Genomic DNA, 23,000 nt, shown 5'->3' on the forward strand with positions numbered 1-23,000 from the left:
GCAGTGCGCTGTATGTGTTGGGCTGCCTGTGAAAACATTTCTGAAACTTCATTTAGTGCAGAATGCGGGCAGCAGCCATAGTTTTGACTGGCACATCATGCCCCACCAGTATTGAAAGAAGTTCACTGACTGCCTGTTCATTTCTGGGCCCAGTTCAAAGGGCTGGTGCCAAATGGTTTGGGACTCAAGAAGGTGAAGGGCTTCCGTCTCCCATGCCATGCTGCTTGCACTCGAAGATCATCAACGGATGCCTTTCTCCATATGTTCCCTTCATCAGAAATGATAGCTGTTTTAGCAAATGTCTTTATGGTGTGACAGGCGTTCTACAAGGTGGTATGCCCGACACCAATTTTGCTGTCCTTGAATTGCCAGACAAAAACCACCTTAAGTATTTTAAAATCTCTGCCTTTTAATTTTCATTGTCTGCTGATTTTTTAAAAAAATGGTTTTGCTTGTCCTTTTATTTTATTTTTAACCGCCTTGAAATTTTGGATAAAAAGGCAGTATATAAATATTTTAAATAAATCTCCCCCTGGCTTAGGAACCTGCTGCCTTGTCCACTGCTCTGGCTGCATTTCAGTTATGCAGAAGGAGTGGAGAAAGCAGTGTTAGAATGTGTGCTAGGCACATGCATCTTTCCAGTTGGCTACAGCTATAATGATGGATATTCTGAAGTTTGCTCTTGGCTATCTCCAGATGACGTCAGGAAAGAAACATGCCTCTGCCAGTTCTGACAGGAAACACCTATGCAGAATATCAAAGGGAAGGGTCCCCCCCCCCCCGAAAAAAATCAAGTTTAGCATTACCTGCTGGCATTGGATTTATTTTTCTCCCTTCCCCCTGCCCACCCTTTGAAACATTCTTTCATCGCAGGTGAAGAAATAATTTTGACTGGCTGCCATTTCTTCATAATTCAGCCTCTTTAGGAACCAAACGTATGTTGTCCCATGCCTTCTTGAAAGCCATTAATCTCTCCTGAATTTCTACCAGTGTTCTTCGTTGCACCACTGCTGCCTTTGCTCATGCTTACAAAAGACAGACAGCTTATTTGCCAAGGAATGACACTCTGAGTACTTAAAAATGTGTCTGTTTTGACTTAGGCTTTGGCATATGCTGTTAACTTTCATGCACACCCAAGACACTTTTTTTCTCTCTCTTCACGCCAGTGGTGGTGAGGGGCAAATCTGCAAGAGAAATGCAGAGATCTAGAAGTAGGCAAGATTATTTTTAATAATAATAATACACTCCGAAGTAAAAGCGTGCTCATGAAAATAAAATGCTCCTTATGTTGCTTTGTAGAAATAAGATGTTGCTCTCAAAATGTAAAGGTCCCCCTCCTGCTTAAGGAAAGCCTTAAGACTAGCAGCAAAACCCAGTTGGTCTCATTGTTTGCAGCACCAGTGTATGACCCTAGCTTATATTATACATCCAAGGCCTAAGTGAAAATGTAGCTCTTTGAGGCTACAAGAGAGCCTTCTTAACCCCAGAACAGATTGATTTCTTGTGGGGCCATCCCCAAGGAAGACCCCGTTGCGATACACTTTGCCTATTTGAGTTAGTTTGGACCCTTTCCCCCGCAGTGTTGATGATATCATTTACATGACCATTCTTGTCGGAACAGAGGTGCTGCGAAGCAGAGTGGAGCCTGTGGGAAAGAAACAAATGAGAACTTACACTAATATTCTGCTTCTTGTTTTCAGGTCCTTGTCGTTTAACAACCTAACCAGGCTGGATGAGGGCAGCTTGGCAGACCTGGGGGGCCTGCAGATACTTCAGCTGAGCCACAACTACATCAGTCACATTGCCGAGGGAGCGTTCAAAGGACTCAAAAGCTTGCGACTTCTGTACGTGTTTCAGTTTTACTTTTTCTGCCCCGTTAGATCGGCCCCTGGGGCAACAAAAGGGACTGCTTCTCATATTTGCTTGCGTCCTTTTTCTTCTTTTCTGTTTCAATAAGACACAAAGCCAAAGCGTAAATAGTGAGGATTGCCATTGATCTGAAGCCCGCTTGGTGTAGCATGGGAGATTACTTGTCTCTGGTACAGCTTTCCTGCCTGAGAGCAAGGGTCCCCTTTCCAGTTTCCCATGCTTAGTGTGACTAAAAAATTAAAAACAAAACAAAACACCCTGTTACGCTACTACTGTCTTTGATGGAATACTTCATTCTCAGCTGGAATATATAGGAGCTAGCGATGGTGTGGCCGCTTCTTTCCCACAATTTATCTTGGCTTTTAATGCCTTGTGATTATGCACGCATAATTATTAATCCCCCAGTGTCATGAAATACTTCGTGCCAGTTTTCCGGCATGGTTTTGCACTGTGGCCAGCATCAATGGGATTAATTTTCTTTTTTTCAAAAGGAAACACAGACACATTTTATTTGAGACAAATGAACAACACTCATTGCTGTTGTTGTTGTTGTTGTTGTTGTTGTTGTTGTTATTATTATTATTATAATATTTTCTAAGCTTTGTTGAGGCGCTGGCTTATTTGAAAGGAAGCAAGAACTTCCCTCCTTAGCTACCGCGCTGTGCAGCCATCTATTCCTTTTATTGAGCAGAGGGAGGAAGCGCTTTATGTTCCTTTGCCTTTTCTGAGAACCACTTTTTGGTCCCATGCATGCTTTCAGAAAGGCCCTTCTCCTAGGCAGCTGGCACCGAAAAGGACCAAAGGCTTTCCCAAAGCAAAAACAAAAACAAAAGCTGTTTTGGATTGCAGCTAATTCGTGGGTCGCCTTTTGTGTCCACTGCCCAGAGAGAAAGCGAGGGTGGGAGAGCAAGTTCTAATTGAATCAAGAAGAAGGCCCATTGGGTCCTGCACCTGGTGAAAAAGAGCCGGGCATGCTTTAATTACGGCCTATTGTTGACAAGCCTTTGGTGGGTGTGAAACTGCTGAAATGCGAAGCTATTCAAATAGAGGTCAGGCCCAGGGACCTCACAGCAGAATGATTAACAAGGCAGTGTGCATTCAGGGCCAGCCAGCCAGAAAGAATAGGAAATTGGCAACAGGGGCTGGGAGAAAGCAAAGTTGAATGCAAGGAAAACTGGGCCGGAATACTGAATCCCTATACTTTGTGTGTGAAAGTAGGCCCCCCCAAAAAACTTTTCATCCCTTGGCATTAAAAGACATTTCAGGTTCCTTTGGAAGAACCAGCATAGCAACAAGCCATGTCTTCTCTCTCTCTCTCTCTCTCTCTCTCTCTCTCCTTTTATAGAAAATGCAATGTAGAGGCCAACCAACCAACCAACTAACTAAAAAAGTTTGCTGCAGAAATCTCACTCATGTGCAAGGTTCCCAAAATGTCCTTAGCCAATGTGGCATTACCAGAGTGCGCCTTTTCCCACTCCTCCAAAGATAAATTTTCAAAAAGAGAAGTAGAGGGAATAGGGAGGACACTTGATTGGAGTAAAACTGCCTTTGTGGCACGTGTAGAACCAAAGATAATGTGGCTCAAAGAAATAAAAGTTTGCTGCTAATTGTGCTGATGTAACCAGGTCTCTCACTGAGTGAACTTTTTTTAAAGACGTTGCCATATTTGCTTAGGCGCTGCTTCTTTCCCTCTCACTGTTTCACCACTGTTTATACGCTAGCCAGGTGCGTTGATTACATCATTTATTTATTCTTTTGGCTTCTATCTGCACAGAATTCTTTCCAATAGCCACATCTATGTCGACACACCCAGCAAACACCCTGATGCTTGGGATGCAATCTCCGTGCCAGTTCTGGCATAGTGATTGTGGCTTTGATTGTTCTCTTCCTAATTTTTGTCTAATTTGGAATAAAGCCCCAGTCCTTTGTTGCTCTGACAGCAAAAAAAAGAAAAAAGAAAAGAAAGGGCGGCGGCGGCGGGGGGGGGACCCAACTTGGGCACCAGAAGGAGAGAAAGCAAAATCTATTTGAAGCACAGAGAGACAGGAAGAAGCAGCTTCACTTTGGAATTTTTAAATTATTATTAAATAAAACGATATGGAAGAGGCTAGACCTATCCAGCTAAGGTTAATTTTTGCTTTTTCTGCAAGTACTGGGCTGTCCTGATAAAAGTCTTATGCCTTGGGGACAAAAGAAGAGCCGTTTGGTAAATTCTTCCTACAGGTTACCCTTAGGCTCTTTTAACATTTTGCTCACAAACTGCGAAATTGATTGCAGGTTTTCTTTTGTCATCTTCTCTCCAGGGATCTGGACCATAACGAGATTTCAGGCACAATAGAAGACATCAGCGGGGCCTTTACAGGGCTGGGAAACTTAAGCATGCTGTGAGTGTCTTAAGACGTTTTATTTTTGTACAGTTCTTTTTTATTCTTGCGTTGAACACCACATAGCATATCTTTTAGCACTGGAAGGGGAGAAGGGGAAGAATCTGTTGAAGATCGTGTTGCACGTAGTTCCTGGGTGCTCATTAACTGTTTTCATTGTGCAGCATATGTCTTTGTCACGGTTTCGTTTCTCTGAATGATTTGGGGATTCTTAGAATTGCACGCGGTTCTTTTATTCATATCAACCTTGAACTGTAAATTGGTTACAAAACCCAATATCTCTTTATACGCTTACCAAATTTCTAATTTCCTGCTGTTCAGCTTCTGCCAGTGTGCTAAAAACCTGAGAATGCTGTAGACTTTGTGGAAATTCTGTTTTCAGTGTTCAGTGCCGATTTTATCAGAAATGTACTTGGGTTGTAGACTGTAGGCACAACACTACACTTGAGATCCCTTAGTAAAGAGGCTATAGGGTTTGGCAGAAGTTTCGGATACGCTGGTGGATCACTTCCGGCTGTATAGCTGCCCTGTACTGTTGAAATGGGTGTATTTGTAAGTGGAACACGGCAGCACATGGGAGATGCATCCTTACGTTGCATCCTCTGCAGTATGCAGTATAGATTGAAGAGGTTTAGGACATGTTACAATTGTGCTCCTCTCTTCTATGGCCATGCCCTCATTGACTTTACACCAGCTCCAGTGAAAAGCATTTCCCTCCTTTTAGCTTTAGGGTAAAAGGTAAAGGGACCCCTGACCCTTAGGTCCAGTCATGTCCGACTCTGGGGTCGCGGTGCTCATCTCACGTTACTGGCCGAGGGAACCGGCGTACAGCTTCCGGGTCATGTGGCCAGCATGACTAAGCCGCTTCTGGTGAACCAGAGCTGCGCACGGAAACGCCGTTTACCTTCCTGCTGGAGTGGTACCTATTTATCTACTTGCACTTTGACGTGCTTTCGAACTGCTAGGTGGGCAGGAGCAGGGACCGAGCAATGGGAGCTCACCCCGTCACGGTGATTCAAACCGCCGACCTTCTGATCAGCAAGCCCTAGGCTCTGTGGTTTAACCCACAGCGCCACCTGCGTCCTAGCTTTAGGGTAGGTGGGATTAAAAAAAACCCAAATACCCCTGTGTTGATGACTGCCCTGCCCATGTCACCACAGCAAAGCCCAGGATATGGTGAAATTCAGTATCAACTCCACCCATGCTTGCTAGTGGAAATCTCAACACGGTAGTGGATGAATAGTTTTCTCTTTCTTTCTTTTTCATGTTGCAGTTCCGAATCCAGGGCAAGCCACAAGCCTCTCCTTTGTGTTGAGATTATTATTGTTAATTATTATTTATTAAATTTATACACCTCCCTTCATCTGAGGATCACAGGGTGGCTTACAATATAAAACAAAACAAAACCATGCAATAGTAACAAACAACAACACCCCCCCCCCCCCCGTAACATAAGGATGGTAAAGAGTGCAAGAAGAGGGATCACTCCCACTGCTTAACCCATTCTTCCAGCTATGGAGTAGGCAGGCAATGGGTCAGTTTATAGGAAGATTCTTGAATTGTACTGTAGCAACAGAGTGAGGCTCAGGTGCTTCTTAAAGCAGCACAGCCCCAGGACAACATGGAGACTCCAAAACAATGGTCCTGTTTTACAGGGCCTCATGTGTAGGTAGGAAGTAGCTTCTGAAATGGTTGCAGGATGGGCCTGTGGCAAGAGGCTGGACAGGTTGAGTTTCACCCAAGATCAGGTAGTGAACCGAAAAGACTTTGTTTTTGTATTTTATAAACAATTTTATTACGTTCCAATTAGTTACAAATTACATCTAATAAAACTTCTACAAACATACATACTTAAATCTTTGCTCTGCTGAGCTGTGACTCCCCTCCCTCTCGTCAGCAGGTTTTCTAGTCCAATCCTATCGCGCAGTTCATCGTTTTATCTATTAAGCTTTGTCAAAGGATTATTCCAACCCTACTAGTGTTTTCAAACTTCCTCGGTTCAATCTTAAATAATCCACAAATTTACTCCAATCTCTTTGAAACCTCGAATCGTCCTGGTTTCTGACCTTGCCGGTCAGTTTTGCAAGCTTCGCATACTCCATCATCTTCGTCTGCCACTCTTCAATCGTTGGTAACTCCTGCAATTTCCACTTTTGGGCAAGAAGTATCCTCGCTGCAGTTATTGCATACATAAACAATCTTTGGTCCCTTTTAGCAATTTCATCACCCATCAAGCCCAGCAAAAAAGCCTCTGGCTTTTTGGGGAAAGTGTATTTAAACATCTTCTTTGGTTCATTATAAATTAATTCCCAAAACATTTTAACCTTATCGCATGTCCACCACATATGATAAAATTCTCCATCCTTTTGTCCCAAAACCCACACATCCTGCATACAAGCAAGGGAGGCTTGCAGTGGCAACCTAGCAGCTGGGCCTGAGGTGGTTGGTGAACTAGCTACCAGCTTCCTACTTCAGAGGGTTTAGACCCCATTGGAACAGTCTAGAGCTTGGCACACTTCGTTAGAAATAAGTATTGCCGTTGCTAAAAGGTTTGGGTGACTTTATTCCCTCACTACAAATTGGAAGTTGTTGGAACCCTTTAAAACAGTTGCCAAGCAACCACAAAAGGCCATAGAACCCAGGTTTTGCCAACTCCATAAACGGACTTTGGCATTTTCTCCTTCTGTGGGAAAATGCATAGCCGTAGCTATGCTACGTAGCCATGCCAGTAAAATCACATACCCCACTTCTTCCTGCCCCCTCTTTTGATGTATGTGCAGTACAGTATTTTAAGATTTCAGTGAATTGTCAGCAGCTGATAAGCTCAGAGGAGTCCGTGGTGTCAAGTGGTATAGTTTAAGAAACACGCACACACTCTTTGGCTCACTACTTATTTTAGACCGCAATTCTTAGATTATTGGTGGGTTATTTGCAGCTATTCATTAAAAAGTCATCAAAGATTAACTTGGGTGTATGAGAAGCATTATTTTTCCGTCAGGCAGGGTCCTGTGTTTAAACTGTCAACCAAATGGATTAGCATAAGGGGGAGGCATGGGGTAGGCAGACACTTAGGAGGAAACCTTCGAATGAATTAATAATTACCTCAGCACTTTGGAGATTGCTTTAAAAGCTGCTCCCCTTTTGATCTGTTGTGGATAAGCTTCTGAAAGGGTTTCTCAAGGAGCCCTGTAGTGCCTTGTTCAGCATATCGGAGGTGTTAAACGGGGAGAAAGGGGCAGGCCAAGTCGCTAGCCTTCCCTACATTATGGATGAGGCCCTTCACACTGGGGGGGGGGGGGAGGAAGCGGGCCCTGCATTACAACAGTGCCTTGGAAGAAGAGTGAGAGACAATTCTGCTCACCCCTACTGATTATTGAGACTTCGTATTCAAAAGACCCACCTCTCTTCTTAATAGAAGGCAAGTGAAAAGCAGGCCAAAACGAGCATAAGAAATGCAAATCTTGTTTTTCATTTAATTTTTTTTAAATAATGTTATGAACACAGTGAAAGAACTAAAATTCAAACGATCGGAAACTCTGAAGGAGAGCAGAAGAACCTTCAGTGTTGGTCTGCCATAGTAAAAAAAAATAATAATAAAAAAATCCTTCCAGTAGCACCTTAGACTTAGTTGGTCTCTAAGGTGCTATTGGAAGGAATTTTTTTATTTTGCTTCAATTACCTGTCATTAAAAAGTCCTCCAGATAAGAGATTTTTTTTACTTGGGAGCCAAACTGAATGGTGCCAAGTGACTGTCTCTCAGGAAGCTGTTCTACAACTTGGGCGCCACCACTGAGAAGCTCCTGTCCCTGGTAATTAGATACTGTTCCTTGGATGATGACCTCAATAAAAAGGCAGGCTCACACTGGAGGAGACGGCCATCACTGAGGAACTAAAACCAGCTTCCATTTATCTGGTATTGAGCTGAGGATGCAGTCTAACCTCTCAACTAGGCCACACAGGGCTGTGCAGTAGGGGCTCAGCCAAGTTCAGAGAAAGCCTTGCATAAAGTTCAGGCTTGAGAGCAAAGAAGGAGAGTCTGAGTCGAGTCACATAATGCTTTGGACTACCACATTTCTGTTTGGACTGCAGCCAGGCAACAGGGTCCTTCCACATAGTCGGCTAGGTGGACTAGTTTCCTTCTTTCCCATGAGATAGCTATTGTGTTTACCTTTTTTTGGAGCAGAAGAAGCAGCAGAAGCTAGCAAGCAGCCAACATGCAACCAGAATTAAAGCTTGAAATCCAGGGCTGGCAGAAAATAGGTCAGCTACGTGGGAAGGACTTGTCCAACTAGGAACGCTGCTTTATGCAATGTCAGACGATCAGTCCATATATTACAAAAAGAGACAGAAGGCAGTCTAATTATTCAGGCTACCATAATGACTTGAAAAGAGGCGTTGGTTCCCTTTTCAGTCCCCAATGATAGAGGAACTCCTGGAAATACTCAGGAAAAAGTGCTCAGAATACTCTTGTCAGAAATTTGGCTTTCGCACACCTCTGCAGTTCCCAGTGCTCCGTTGAGGGAACCATGGCAACTAAATCCATTTCTTATGATTTGAAGTGAGGACATGACCTAATTCCATCACATCTCAACAGTAGATCAGGAAGAGCACAGGCTAACCCTAAACTGTTTAGGGGGGGAGTTCCCCAAACATCTTTGCCAAGCCCCTCAAAAGTTCAAGCCGCAATTAGCTCCTCTCTTCTGGTCATCCTATAAATATATATTTGGAATTATTATTTTCCCTCTTGAGACACACGTTTGAAGTTTTGTGAGCATGCAGTACTGGGTTACGTATAGCGTGCATACCTGTCTTGGAGAACAGACGTATGAGCTTTTTACCCAAATGCTGCTTTTAAGGACTAAACCGAGAAGAAGCATGGGAGCTGAAGCATTGACAAGGCTTGGGTTGGCATATGTGGGATAGTTAGTTCATGCAGCCAAGATGCCGTTTCCTACGTACTGTTTGCCAGCTTCTCGTCTGATCCACTAGCTTTGGCTAGGTGTGGCTGAGAAGCAGTGTGCCAAGGAAAGGCGTATCTGAAAGTTGCAGGGTGTGTTCTTTGTGGAAGTGGCCACATGTGTGAGTCGCTTACATAAACTACAAAGACAATTACACCAGCTGTTCCCAGCTCTGGAAACAACAGGCCATTTGCAAGTAGCACCACATGTTTAGTTTGTCCAGGTAGAGCTGTCTGTCCACATGCAGTTTGCTTATGGAAACTGAATTGCTATGCGGTGACACTGCCCAATGTTTTATTTCCAGAATCAGTTCCAACAGTGGGGTCTCGGTTTTACAGACTGGAAGATCTTTAGTAGGGTAACTTTTCTCTCACATCTGTTCCAAGCTAGGCACATGTGGTGGAATTCAACCAAGTGGTTGCATCCACAGAATGAGGTCTACTCGTGTCTCTTCCCCCATGCCACCTAAATCTGTTCTGGAGGGTTGGAGGAACCCCTAGAACAGGTTTAAGGAGGGCATGGAACACACAGGGAGGGGAGATGGGAGATTGCACCATCGGCACAAGAATTTCTGCTTGCCCAGTGGAACAGTCTTAACTGCACAACATTGAATTCCACCCTCAGTTTGGATTCAGCCTGTTGCCTCCAGTTTTCAGGACATGGCCACATGTGCAGATTTGTTCCGAAATAAGAGAGCTGCATAACCTTTCCCACCTGTTTGCTCACCACTTCTAGATACAGGACTTGATAAAGTAATGCCAGAAGCCGTATAGGTTCTGAATATGAGCAACTAAGAATACTGTGTGAGAAATCTAGCAAGACAGAGCAGCATATCTAAAGAAGACAGCTTTGACATTCTCCGTTCACCCACAGGTGAATTCCTGTCCCAGAATCTATCCATTGCTCCAGTCATAGATTCACAAGGTGGGGTGTCTTCCTGACTCCCATAGTCTTCCATATTCTTGGGCATGCTGTCATGCTTCATCACATCTTTATTCAGGGTAGAGAGTTACCAGGATACTCTTAGTGAAAATTGAAATGCAATCAACATTCCAGGACTCATCATATAATACTCCTGAGTTGATTTATTGTAGAATTTTAATCTCTTCTGTCATCAGGAATCAGGATGAGGCTACATTGCATTAAAAAAAAACAACCCAAGGAAAACACTACAAATCAGATATAAATAACAGGATACCTCTGTGCCAATTTAGTCCCAGCTATTAAGACACCAAGCGATATAAGAAAGTCCCTAAAGCGTTTCCCAGATTGTGGGAATCCAGATTTGATTTCATGACCAGGCCAGTTCTAATGCCTCCATACTGCATTTCTGTATGTATGAGGAGGGTGGAACAGAGCAGCAAACGCTTCTTCTTGGAACTTAATGTAACTTGAGTATCTTTTACTTTTACTTTTAAAGTAGACCTGCTAGCTCTCATGCTGCGGAGGATGGTTGAGGATGTGGCAGCAGCATATTGCAGAGAGTTAGAAGGCTAAAAACTAAACCCACATGATATGCTGCAATGGGACTGTGACTTGCCAAGTCACATGGATTTGGGGATATAATGACTCAATGTTTTGAACAGCAGAAGCTAGCAATACCAAGCCTTTTGGTCATCATGGCTCTTTGGCCTGGACTCAGGTAGCCAGAAATGAGTTTTCTATATATAAAAAGTGCAGGCTCCCACCCTGGCTCAGTCACAGGCTCAAGTGCTTTTATTTGGAAACAAACTAATGGGGATAAAGCGGGGGAGAAATGATCTACCTAAAAATACATTGTGTGTCGTGTGGTCACAGAAATCCATATTCAGCTGCCAAACAAATTGAGGTGTCCCCTCTTTAATTAAAATATGTAATTACTGCATGCAATTCTTCATGGGGGAAAAGCATGTGGAATGGTTAGGGTCAGTTATTTACCACCAGATGGGAAGCATAGAAGGAGCTCTTTTATCAACTGTTTAGAGATTTTGCTGACAATTAAAAGGTGTAGTACATTTTGTTAAATAAAAAACCTAAAATAAAGGGCTTTATTAGGCAGCGGGCATTGCTCTAAGACAGTGTTTTTCAACCACTGTTCCGCGGCACACTAGTGTGCCGCGAGATGTTGCCTGGTGTGCCGTGGGAAAAAATTGTTTATTTGATTCCTATTCAAGAGAATTACTTTATATATAGTCAATATAGGCACAGAGTTAAATTTTTCAACATTTTCTAATGGTGGTGTGCCTCGTGATTTTTTTCATGAAACAAGTGTGCCTTTGCCCAAAAAAGGTTGAAAAACACTGCTCTAAGACATCTTAGATCTTTTAATGCTCTAAAGTGCCTAGTTTGTTTTAGGTGCATAATAAATAGCCTCTAGAGGGATGAGGAGGACGTGTGCAGGAGGAAGATACCTTGTCCCTTGGAGCATCATCTAAATCTGCTGTGATGGTTTTAGCTGTTTCTTCAGAAGGTTCTCAGGGCTTCTCCCCATCCCTGCCCACCTGATGTGTGGCAAGGAAGTCACAGGATTATATGGGTCTCTATTGCGAGCCATTTATTACCAGCTGCGAAAAGATCAGGAGTGAAATGAGGCGAGTCCAGTGTCTCGTTTAAACCGTGTTCTTTCTGATAACTGAAGGTCAACTCATATTCTGACTCCCCTTTCCCCAGCAACCCGAGCGAACCTGCGTTTCTTAATTCAGCACAGCGTGCCCTGTGTAAAGCTATCATCACTATTAAGTTCTAATAAAGATAAAAGTATTTAATTTCAGGGAAGGGGGGGGGAGAGAGAGTACGCATACTTCGGCTTCCTTAATCTGCACAGATCGTATTTCCAGTGCCTTACATGGGGATGTTTCATCAGATAGAGCCACGCTAATTGGGGTCTTTTCATTTTATTTTCTTTTTTTCTCTCTCTCTTTTCTCTCTCCCTCCCCCATTCACCCCCCCCCCCAACTGCTTATCTGACGCTGGGTGTTTTGAAACTGCAGAACTCTGTTTGGAAACAAGATCAAGTCTGTGGCCAAAGACGCATTCTCAGGCTTGGAGGCCCTGGAACACCTGTGAGTAACCCACAATGCTTTGCAGTTTTGAAGAGAAGTGGCTGGGTGGGAGAAGGGAAAGCCTGCCAGAAGTGGCTGCTGGAGAGGCCTGCGAGCAATTTAATAGCATCTTTGTAAGCTGAGAAGCCAGTCCGTTTGTGAGAGCCAGCTGCTTCCTTCTCATTATAAGTCAGCTCCAACGTTGACTCTTTTTTTTCTTCTTCTCCCTGCCAGGAAGAAAGTTATAGAACACATAGCCAATTTGCATGCTATTACTTTATTTTATTTTATTTTTTTAAAAAAACAATGCACAATGGAGTATATCTTATTTATTCAGACAAGAGGCACAGCAAAAATTCTAACCTACTGGGAAATGTGACCTGTTATTATTCCCTTTGCTCTCTCACGCTCCGTTTTGCCTTTGCTAATGTCCTGGGGTAGTATCCTTCGCTCCGTTCTTCCTCTCCACCTGGGTCTCTGTGTTTAAAATGCAAGAGGGAGTGGGGGAAACAAGTTCCACAGGAGCCCCTCTCCGTTTATTTTGCTAGTGAAGCCAAGCAAGCTGTAAGGCAACCAGCAGCAAGGAAATGGTGCACATGTGTGTTGCTTTTGCTTTGACAGACAACCTCTCTCTGTTTGAAATGAACTCTCAATATGGCAAGCAGTATCAGCTGCTAACATTGACTGGGTGGCATGATCTTCTGCATTGCCTCCATGTCTGCATAATGGATCCTTACACTGCCATATTGCAGGCTTGAAACATTTCTAAAGTTCAGCCCCTGCCCCCTATTTTTGTCTTCCCATCCTCTCTGTTTCCTGGCATTGGGAACATGACAAATTTGCAATAAGTTGTTTGAACTAAAAAAAGCCAAAATGTTCCCAGTTAATTGGAGAGCAGATTTTTTTTACATAATATAATATAATATAATATAATATAATATAATATAATATAATATAATATAATATAATATAATATAATATAATATAATATAATATAATATAATATAATATAATATAATATAATATAATATATACTTATTATTTAATGCAAGTACCATGGTACCTCCGGTTGTGAACGGGATCCGTTCCGGAGGTCTGGCCGGATCCCGAGGTTTTCGCAACCTGAGGATCACTGTTATACGCATGTGCGGGGGGGGGGGGGTAGACTGCGCATGCGCATGCGGCGAAACACTTACGGGTTTGCTGCTTTTGCAACCTGAAGTTTACGTTACCCAAGGGTAGTGTAACCTGAGGTTCTACTGTACTTAAAAATATTGCAAGTGGCAAGCACTATTTTAGTTCACTTATGCATAAAAGAGAATTTGTCTACGGTTATGCCTTGGGTGACAACGCAAAAATAATTTTGCCTTCTAAAGACAAAGGGCAGATGTTGCCAGACTCCAGCTGCTACCATCCCTGACCATTGGCCATGCTGACTGGGATGGATGGGAGTTGGAATCCGACAGCTGGATAGTCGCAGGCTCCCCATCCCTGCTACAGAGACAGTGGAAATCTTCTCTGCACACCTAAAGTGGGCTGGATTGTGCCAAAACTAAATGTGCCCCTTTGTGGCAGAATTACTATTTTTATTCAAACGCTAATATATATTGTTTTATGGACTTACATACTACTTTTCAGGTAAAAAATGCCTCCTAAAGCTGTGTGCAAACTATGTATCTCGCACATCATTAAAATATAGAATGAAATCCAATGTTGCACAGGCAGAGATCTTTGAGGCCAAATTTTGAAGATGCACAGGGTGCTGCAGAGAGAGGAAAGTGAAGACAGTTTCATTTCGGCACAGAATGTTTTGGATGCAACTCGTCATATTAGTAACATTTAAAACATCAGTTCCCTTCACAGTGTTTATTTAAAGCAGGTATAAACCATACAGTGAGAAGAACCCAGCATAACCATAATAGTCAGCCGCTAAAGGTCATGGTGAATTTAAGATTTCTTTAATTGGGCATCAGCAGAGCTGGTTTTCTTACTGAAAATGGCAAGCACTCTGTTTCTTTGAGCAGATGCTGGATTTTTTTTGGTGGGGGGGGGGTGATGCGGTGGAAGAAGCTCTTCCTTTTCTTATCCCCAAATTTCATCAGGAGTTAGATTCATCGGGGTTCTTCTTCAAATAAGGAGAGTTTTAGATGGCCACATAAGCTTCTTATCTTAAATGTAGCCTTTCAACCGTTGGTCAGATAAAATCTTAAAGACGTCTTATAGATGCCAGCTGTTTTAATGAACACTTACGACTCGGGAACAACACGATTGCACACACTTAAAACGACTATCCACAAGAAGTCATTAACATTGTGATTAGGCCTTGGGTTCACACACTCCTTTCCTATGCTCCTTCAGCCATGGCCATGAGAAGATTTATACCGTTACACTAATTACAGCAATTAGTATACAGTCGTACCTCAGAAGTCGAACAGAATCCATTCCAGAAGTCAGTTCGACTTTCAAAACGTTCGCGAACCGCGGAAGCTGCGACGGACGTTAGGGTTCCAAAGAACGTTCGCAAACCGGAACAATCACTTCCGGGTTTGCGGCATTCGGGAGCCAAAACATTCATCTCGCAAGGCGTTCGACTTCCAAGGTACAACTGTATAGCATTATGTCCAGTCCCCAAACACTTAACTATTTTTAGTGAAAGCAAGACTGCTTCATACGCTATGGCTTGGAGTCGTTTTGTTTCCAAAGTTAAGACTTACCAAAGTTTATTGGGTTTATGTGTCGTGGCAAGTTGCAGTTAGTCTAAAACGGAAAAGAGAGCTTCTGAACTCCCATTGCTCAGCCATACTAGAAGAGGCGGGGGCGTGATCCTTAGACTCACAGTGGATAATCCTCAGAGTTTAGTATTATTCGCAGACATAGCCACTAAGCCACTGATTTGAATGAGCCACAGCCAGACACTGCGCACTCCCACTTTTTCTGGTTATAGCCATAAGATGGATATTGGAAACGTTTGTGGGTTGTTGTTGTTGTTTTTTTATTAAGCACAGTTTAGCATTACGTCTGAACCCAACAAACTGTGGTTAATCTTTGTGTCATGTATCACATTGGCTTATTTCAACAAACCATGGTTTAGATGTAATGCTAAACCACACTTAATTGTAAACAGAAACAAAAACCTCAGATCTCATCATGGCCAGGCAGGAGTCCAAAGCTCAGAGCCCCTGATTCCTGTCATGATAAATATTGTTTACTTATGCTAGTTCACTTGCCTGATTTATAGTAGGGGTAGAAATATTATGAAGGAACGCAGACCTATAAACCATTTGACAGGAAGGAAACTGACATGAAATCTGGTTGAGTGAAAAAAACTGTTAACACTTATATGTATTGGTTTCTTTTAATGCTTTATTTTCTGTAGGAACCTTGGAAATAATGCAATACGTTCTGTTCAGGAGGATGCATTTGCTAAGTTGAAGAATCTGAAGGAGCTGTAAGTAATGGGGTGGGGGGCTGTTAATATTTATCCTGTAGTCTTTGGGCCATTGTTGTGACACGCCCCCCCCCCAGCGGCTGCTCTCCCCCTCCCCAACTACGCTCCCACTATTGCTGCTTTCCACTTGCCACCCCCACAAGCTATTTTTACACTAGAGCAGATGTCAGAGACTCGTCTCACATTCAGTAACGAGTGAAACAGGATCTTCTCAGCAGTCCTTTCATTGGGCTGCATCTGTGCCCTTATCCATCTCCGTTCAGGAAATCTAGGCTCCTTTTCCCAGGCCTTACAGAGCATTCAGTGACTTACTTCATTTCTGGTGGCAAACCAGTCTCTCCTTTTATAACTACATTTCGGGTATGCTGACATTTCAGTGATAAGCAGGTTTCAAATTTGATCCATGTGCCCACTTATTCTCAGGGATGGGAAAATTATGTTAGCAGATCTAACACTTCAGCTGCATCAGTGGGATCTTGTTTAGTACATTGGCAAACATCCTGTCTCATGATAATCTCCAAAACGGCTCCCCCCTTCCAATGTTAATATGCTGCTTTATGCTCTACCATATGTTCAAGCAATATTAGTTGTCCAGGATCTAAATTTATTAGCTCACTTTCCAGGTGAACATGTGGGGGAGAGGTGCATGCACCTGTCCGTTGTTGTTGTTGTTCAGTCGTTCAGTCGTGTCCGACTCTTCGTGACCCCATGGACCAGCGCACGCCAGGCACGCCTATCCTTCACTGCCTCCCGCAGTTTGGCCAAACTCATGTTAGTAGCTTCGAGAATACTGTCCAACCATCTCATCCTTTGTCGTCCCCTTCTCCTTGTGCCCTCCATCTTTCCCAACATCAGGGTCTTTTCCAGGGAGTCTTCTCTTCTCATGAGGTGGCCAAAGTACTGGAGGTGGCCAAAGTACCTGTCCAAGATCTTGTGAATTGTACCAACCAAGAACTTTTCCATTAGATGTCATTTCACTTATAACATAGTTTAGAGAGGCGCTCATCATGATATTCTGGTAATTGCTTGCTTCCATTTGACGAAATAGCAGTAGCCATGTCGCCATGTCCCTAGACCTGAAAAGAAGCAACGTAGCTTTCAGAATTTGCGGCCACAAGATGTGGTGATAGCTTCCTCCCTCCCCACAAAGGACTTTTACAATGCGCTTACTCTCTATTAAGACAGATGGTATATCTGCCTTACACAGATAGATATTGCCTCTCATAGGGGGCTAGCAAGCAAGTTAAAAGCTATTAGCCTTCCCCCCCCCCTAGTTCACGTATACTAATGTAGTCCTTTGCAGCACAGAATGACCTGAAAGAAACAAATAACAATTCCTTCTCCGGTTTAAAAAAGGGTTGATCACCTGCGGGGAATTAATACTCACCCTGGGTGACAAGGCAAGCAGCTATTATAAAGGTCATGTGCGGGGTCAGATTAATGTCTCATATAATTCCCCTGCTCTTCACCCTGAATGCTCAGCTCAAGGCCAACGTTTTGTCTACTATACCACCAACAGACACTCTCCACCATTCTGTTGCCTGGGATTTCTTTGGGATCAGTGTACAGTGGTACCTCTAGTTAAGTACTTAATTCATTCCGGAGGTCCGTTCTTAACCTGAAACTGTTCTTAACTAGAGGCGTGCTTTCGCTAATGGGGCCTCTTGCTGCTGCTGCACCGCCAGCACACGAGTTCCGTTTTCACCCTGGGGCAAAGTTCTGAACTTGAGGTAACTCTTCTAGGTTAGCGGAGTTTGTAACCTGAGGCATTTGTAACCTGAGGCATTTGTAACTCGAGGTACCACTGTATATATAAGACAGGAAGGCTGCCCTATTAGCAGCCGTTATTATTTCGTTTGTCAGTATCTGGGTTGCCGTTCGCATTAAAATTCCCTTTCAAGTTTCACAGGAGACTCCCCCCCCCCTTTTGCATTTTGTTTGCTTCCCTCTAGCCGCATAAACAGCGAGAGCTTCCTGTGTGATTGTCAGCTGAAATGGTTGCCGCAGTGGTTAACCAACAAGGAACTGCAGCCGTTTGTGGAAGCTACCTGCGCCCACCCAGAGTCATTAAAGGGCAGAAGCATTTTCGATGTGGCTGCAGAAAGTTTTGTGTGTGGTAAGTCTTGGCCGTAGCTTGGTAATCTTGAGGTTGCTTTGGAGGGCAAGCCCTGACGCAGGAATGTTTGTATATTTTGTGGCCAGCTAGCTTGTTCTTCTGTATGCAGTGGAGTGGGGCATACATAGGATTTAAATTCTTCACTGGGCAGAGCTGGGTTTATATCAGAACTGCACTTAAAATGGCAGTGTGTAGCAGCATGTATCTGGAGCAGCGATTCCCAAAGGGGGGGGGGGCATTAATAAGACATGGGGAAGTTTTTGGTAGAAGTGGTAGAGAGCGACTTTAGGCATTCCCGAGTGTCTCCTCCATTTCAATCTAGTTTTCATGGGACAGCAATTGCCTGGGCATACAATTTTCATCGTGTCTCTTCAGCTTTGGGAATTATTATTTTGCACTACCTTCATCCCCAACCCCCCACCCCACCCTTTCAGCAGCACAAGTAGACCTTCAATGTGTCTGTAGGAGGAATGTTCACTCAAGCTAGCTGACGTCGTGTTAACACTTTTCTCCTGAATAGTCCTTCTCTGAGCCTTTTCATTGCTGCTGCTGCTGCTTCAGGGAAAGATTGCGAACCAGCGTGGCAAATAGAGAACAGCTGAATACACACGTGCTTGGTGTTTTTTTGTCTTTTAAAATGGAATAGTTTAAAAGCGTAGAGCCACAGCCAAAGTCGCAGTTGTTCATACTTTCCTGCTCTTAAACCGAACGGGTCATGCGTTCTCCCCGAAACATTTCCCTCTGTTCAGCTTGTTTACTGAAGTAGAATTCAAGCTGTTGCGATTTGTTGGGCATTTCTAGCTTTGCATGGAGAATAGCAGCTTCAGGAGGATCTCTCCACTTTTGTTGAAAGCCCCATTCATCATCCTTGTTGGAGTATGTCCATATTGTACTCTGCAATCAGATAGGCGCAAATACACAGACACCTGCTCAGAACACAGGAACATCTCATCTGCTCAGATGATCTCATCCTCCAGCTGTGCGTGTGTATTAAAGCTGATTAGGAAATCCATAGGCAGCAGCTCAGATAATGCTACAGTTCTACCCACCCATAGCAACCAATGGCTGTGGCCCCACCTTGTTTACTGCATGAAGTTAAGGTCACTCTCTGCAGCAGCACTTGGATTAGGAAACCAAGCCATGAATAAGAACGTAAATGAGATGTTACTGTTATGCTTCCCAAACCCAAGAGCAAAGGTCCTGCCATAGCCTTTCCCAAGCTGGTGTCCTCCACATGTTTTGGACTAAGAACAGCACGGCTGTGCTAGGTCGGGCTGGTAGCAGTTGGTAGTCGAAAACATTTGAAGGGAACCAGGTTGGAGAATGTGGGTTAATATAGATCTCCACTTCTCAACAATACAGGCAGCCTTATGCTCTCAGCCCTGGCAAACCCAGACCGACGTAGTTCTGGCACAATGCCTGGCTCAGCAGCAACAGCCAGGATTGCTCTAACTGGTGGGAGCTGGGGGAGAGAGAGGGAGAAGATAAATTGGGAAATAGTGTTAAGAGAGTCTAAGAAGCTGGGACCACATGCCAGAGGGTGAATGGGCAGGCAGGTTTTTTTCTCCACTCCACCTGAGGCTTCTATTACAAGTCAGTGTTACTATATTGAACTGTACTGACCATTTGCCTGTCTGCGTGTGGCATTTGCTGCATTTCATAGCTGATCTGCCCCCGACTTGCCAGACTGATGTTAATTCAATTACGAAGTAGAGAGGGATTTTGAGAGTAACCCAATCTGCTCCCTCTTCAGTAGCAGGCTTCCCCGCCTCCCTTGGCTCCCAAGTCAAACCATTTCAGCGGGTCTTCATCCAGCAATGCCTTAAAAAAGAAAAAAAAAAATTGAATCCTTGGATGGAGATTCCACAAATTATCTGAGTAGTCTCTTCCATTGTCCAGCTGTTCTCAACAGTTAGGGGTGAAGGCAACAAGAAAGAGAGCACGCCCTATGCCAGTTTTCTGCATCCCTTCACATGAGTGGCTTGTTGCTTTTCTTCCACTGGTGTTGGTGAATCTTAAAATCACCTTTTATCACACCTGTTCAGGTATTTGGACGCCGACGTCATTGTGAGCTCTGTAATCTTATTTTCTTTTGTATTGTTCCCACGGGGCAAACTCGGACGCACAAAAAATACTGTGTGATCGATTATGTCATGGAGAAGGCTAGATGAAAGGCTTTCCTTCTGACATGCCAGCCTTTGGGGGGGGGTCCCCTCCTCCACACACACACACACTATGCAGCAGAGCCACTTGCAATCTGAAGTAATGCAGCTGGAGTGGGAAAACTGGCCTTTCCTATCAATATTGGACTGCAACACCCATCATTCTTGAATGCTGGCTATCTTGGAAGAGCGCTGGAGTCCACACTCCTACTGTTTAGGAAGGGGGAAACTGTACCATGTGCTTTCTCCATCTTTCGGAATTGCTCTCAGGCTGCCTTTAATAATGCAATACGTTGGCATTCCAAACCTCTTTCTTTCTTCGCCACTGAATCCCATTCAGATTTAATCTGCCCATTGAGTTTCTCCATTCCATTGGTAATGGCTGTGTTTTTTGGGGTGGGGGGAAACGTTCCACGTTGAAATCAGAGATGCCTTTTGTGTGACTAATAAATTAAGCTGCTTGGAACTCTGCTAAACCAAATAGCCCTCAATGTCAGGCCTCAAGAGCAGAAGCCTCTTTGCCTTGGAAGGGTGACAACCAGCTACATCTGCCATTCCTCCGACGTCTTTGTGCCAGGATGCTATCCTGCCTGTCAGCACTTGTCACTGGTGACATTAATTGCAACAGTTGCTGTAACTCTTAACAAATTAACATTGTCAGTCTGTGGTAGCAGCACTTGGAGGGCATCTCTCAGGGACCAGCTGACGGAAGATGGAAATAAGGTGGTGCATATATATATATATATATATATATATATATATATATTCTGCATACCTTGGAATTTCCCCGCCCCCTTCCTAAAATAAATTGGCCAGATGGTTCAGTTGTAAGTCAGTAGAAATCATTGGTTTCTCCTTTCACCCAAAGGATTTATGGCAATCCTTTTTGCCATATGTCTCCCATTTGGTATTATATCTAGCTCACGCCAGGTTATTCCATGCACCAGCCCTGCATTCGGAAGATTTGCTTTGGTATTCCTTCTGGTATTTTGGGTGCTGCCTATTTCTTCATTTATGCAAACAGGCAATCCACAGGTTTCCATAAACCCGAGAATTGTTCAGTTTATAATTACGATAAAGTGAGACTACAATCGGAAAACACTAAATATGCAACCGCCCAGGCTCGTATTATTTATAGGTGTAGAGCATTTTGCTGCATTTGAATCGTACGGCCAGGAATTGGATAAAGAACAGCTTTCCTTAGCGCTCTTCTGCATAGGAAAACTGACTCCTAACACCTTGGGAAGTATGTTGAAATTTGAATGCCCCGTGGCCACGGCATCTTTCTAAACCGAAAATGCTTTGGCGTTCTGTTTTCTTTTCTCAGAGGATTTCCCCAAGCCCAAAATTATCGTTGAGCCGGAAACTACAATGGCCGTTCTTGGCAAGAGCATCCGCTTCACCTGCTCGGCAGTCAGCAGCAGTAGTTCCCCCATGACCTTTGCCTGGAAGAAGGACAATGAAATTCTGCACCATGCCGAGATGGAGAACTTTGCCCATGTCCGGACCAGAGATGGTGTGGTGTGGTTCACCACCATTCTGCACCTGCGCCATGTCTCTTTCAACCACAAGGGGTGCTACCAGTGCATCATCACCAACCATTTTGGTTCTACCTATTCTCACAAAGCTCAGCTCACAGTGAATGGTGAGTAAGAATTTCATAGCTAGGGCTAAAATTACATAACCATCTAAAATTTTGGAGATTAATTTTAAAGCATGGTGACAAAAAAGAGGGAGAGCACACATGCCCAAAGGGCAGGTCAGCCTTTGTTTAAAAAACTAATGCCCCGAAGAAGAGCAATGACCATAGCTGTCAAGTTCTCCCTTTTTTTAAGGGAAATTCCATTATGCCGAATAGGATTCCTCACAAGAAAAGGGAAAACTTGACAGCTATGGCAATGACTCAAAATGCATCAGGATGCTTCTATAAACCATAGTTTGCATCCTTCCCTGACAAGTATTACATGTCGTATTCCTTTTGGAGGTAGCTTGTTCACCTTTGGTCCCCACCCTGCACTCAGCTCTCACCCATGACTCCTAGAAGTTGTCAGCATGCAACAGTGACCACACCCCAGGAGCAGTTTCGACTGGCCAGCTAAACCAAATGAGGGTAACCGATGGGTCCCAAACCCTCAGTGAGTTAGGGACTTCCCCTGCATCCAAAGACAGGCTCTGGTGGATTGTGCAGATGAGTCCGATAATGGGTGCCATGGTTAAGGTGGTGGTTTCTGCACATGCTGGAGGGGGGGGGAGAGAGGCTTGTCATCCTGGGCAGGTAGCTGATCTAGGAGAAGGAAAACTCTGATCCTAAGCCTCCACTGCCTTACAGGATATTTTGGGGAGAAGAAAAGGCAAACCCTACACAAATCCAGAGTGGAGGCTCTAAGATGGTTGGATGGGGCTTTTTACGCCTCCTTCTGGCAACTCCTACAGCCAAGCTGGTGCCAAACCTATTGCTCTGCTTTTCTTTGGATTACATCACCGACGTTGAAAGGGTGGTTTGGGCATCTGGGCAGCCTAGGACCACCATACACACTGTCTGGGCTTGCGCCCTGGGGAGGTTGCTTCGGCACTGCTAACGCGGTGGTTTGACTCCATTCCCGGAGGCGCACTCCATTGTCTCTCAATAGAGACAGACAGGTGCCAACAACGACGCTGGATAGATTTTAAATTCTAACATTGGAAGCATGATGGCTGCTGTTCTTCCAAGAATCTTTGCTACTCTCATTCTTCCTGTCCCTCACAGTGTTGCCGTCGTTCCTCAAAACTCCCCATGACATTGCAGCCCGGACAGGGACAACAGCCCGGTTGGAATGCGCTGCCGAAGGTCACCCAACCCCAGAGATTGCTTGGCAGAAAGATGGAGGCACTGACTTCCCTGCAGCTCGCGAGCGCCGGATGCACGTCATGCCTGACGATGATGTCTTCTTCATCACGGACGTGAAGATAGAGGATATGGGGATTTACAGCTGCACTGCTCAGAATTCTGCTGGTTCTGTGTCAGCAAATGCTACCCTGACTGTGCTAGGTAAGGAAATTTCCT

At 44.2% G+C, this 23,000-nt stretch overlaps 1 protein-coding gene across 1 annotated transcript in view; it reads left to right on the top strand.

The window, feature by feature from the left end:
- Positions 1-23,000, top strand: part of LRIG1 (leucine rich repeats and immunoglobulin like domains 1) — a 122,543-nt gene that overhangs the window by 92,523 nt on the left and 7,020 nt on the right. Inside the window, exons 8-14 of the mRNA XM_033141261.1 lie at positions 1,701-1,844; positions 4,173-4,253; positions 12,181-12,252; positions 15,608-15,679; positions 17,632-17,795; positions 21,285-21,602; positions 22,704-22,985. Coding sequence (XP_032997152.1) covers positions 1,701-1,844; positions 4,173-4,253; positions 12,181-12,252; positions 15,608-15,679; positions 17,632-17,795; positions 21,285-21,602; positions 22,704-22,985 — 1,133 coding nt within the window. The remainder of the gene's footprint in view (positions 1-1,700; positions 1,845-4,172; positions 4,254-12,180; positions 12,253-15,607; positions 15,680-17,631; positions 17,796-21,284; positions 21,603-22,703; positions 22,986-23,000) is intronic.

The sequence above is a fragment of the Lacerta agilis genome, chromosome 2 (genome assembly GCF_009819535.1).
Source record: "Lacerta agilis isolate rLacAgi1 chromosome 2, rLacAgi1.pri, whole genome shotgun sequence".
NCBI classification, from domain to species: Eukaryota; Metazoa; Chordata; class Lepidosauria; order Squamata; family Lacertidae; genus Lacerta; species Lacerta agilis.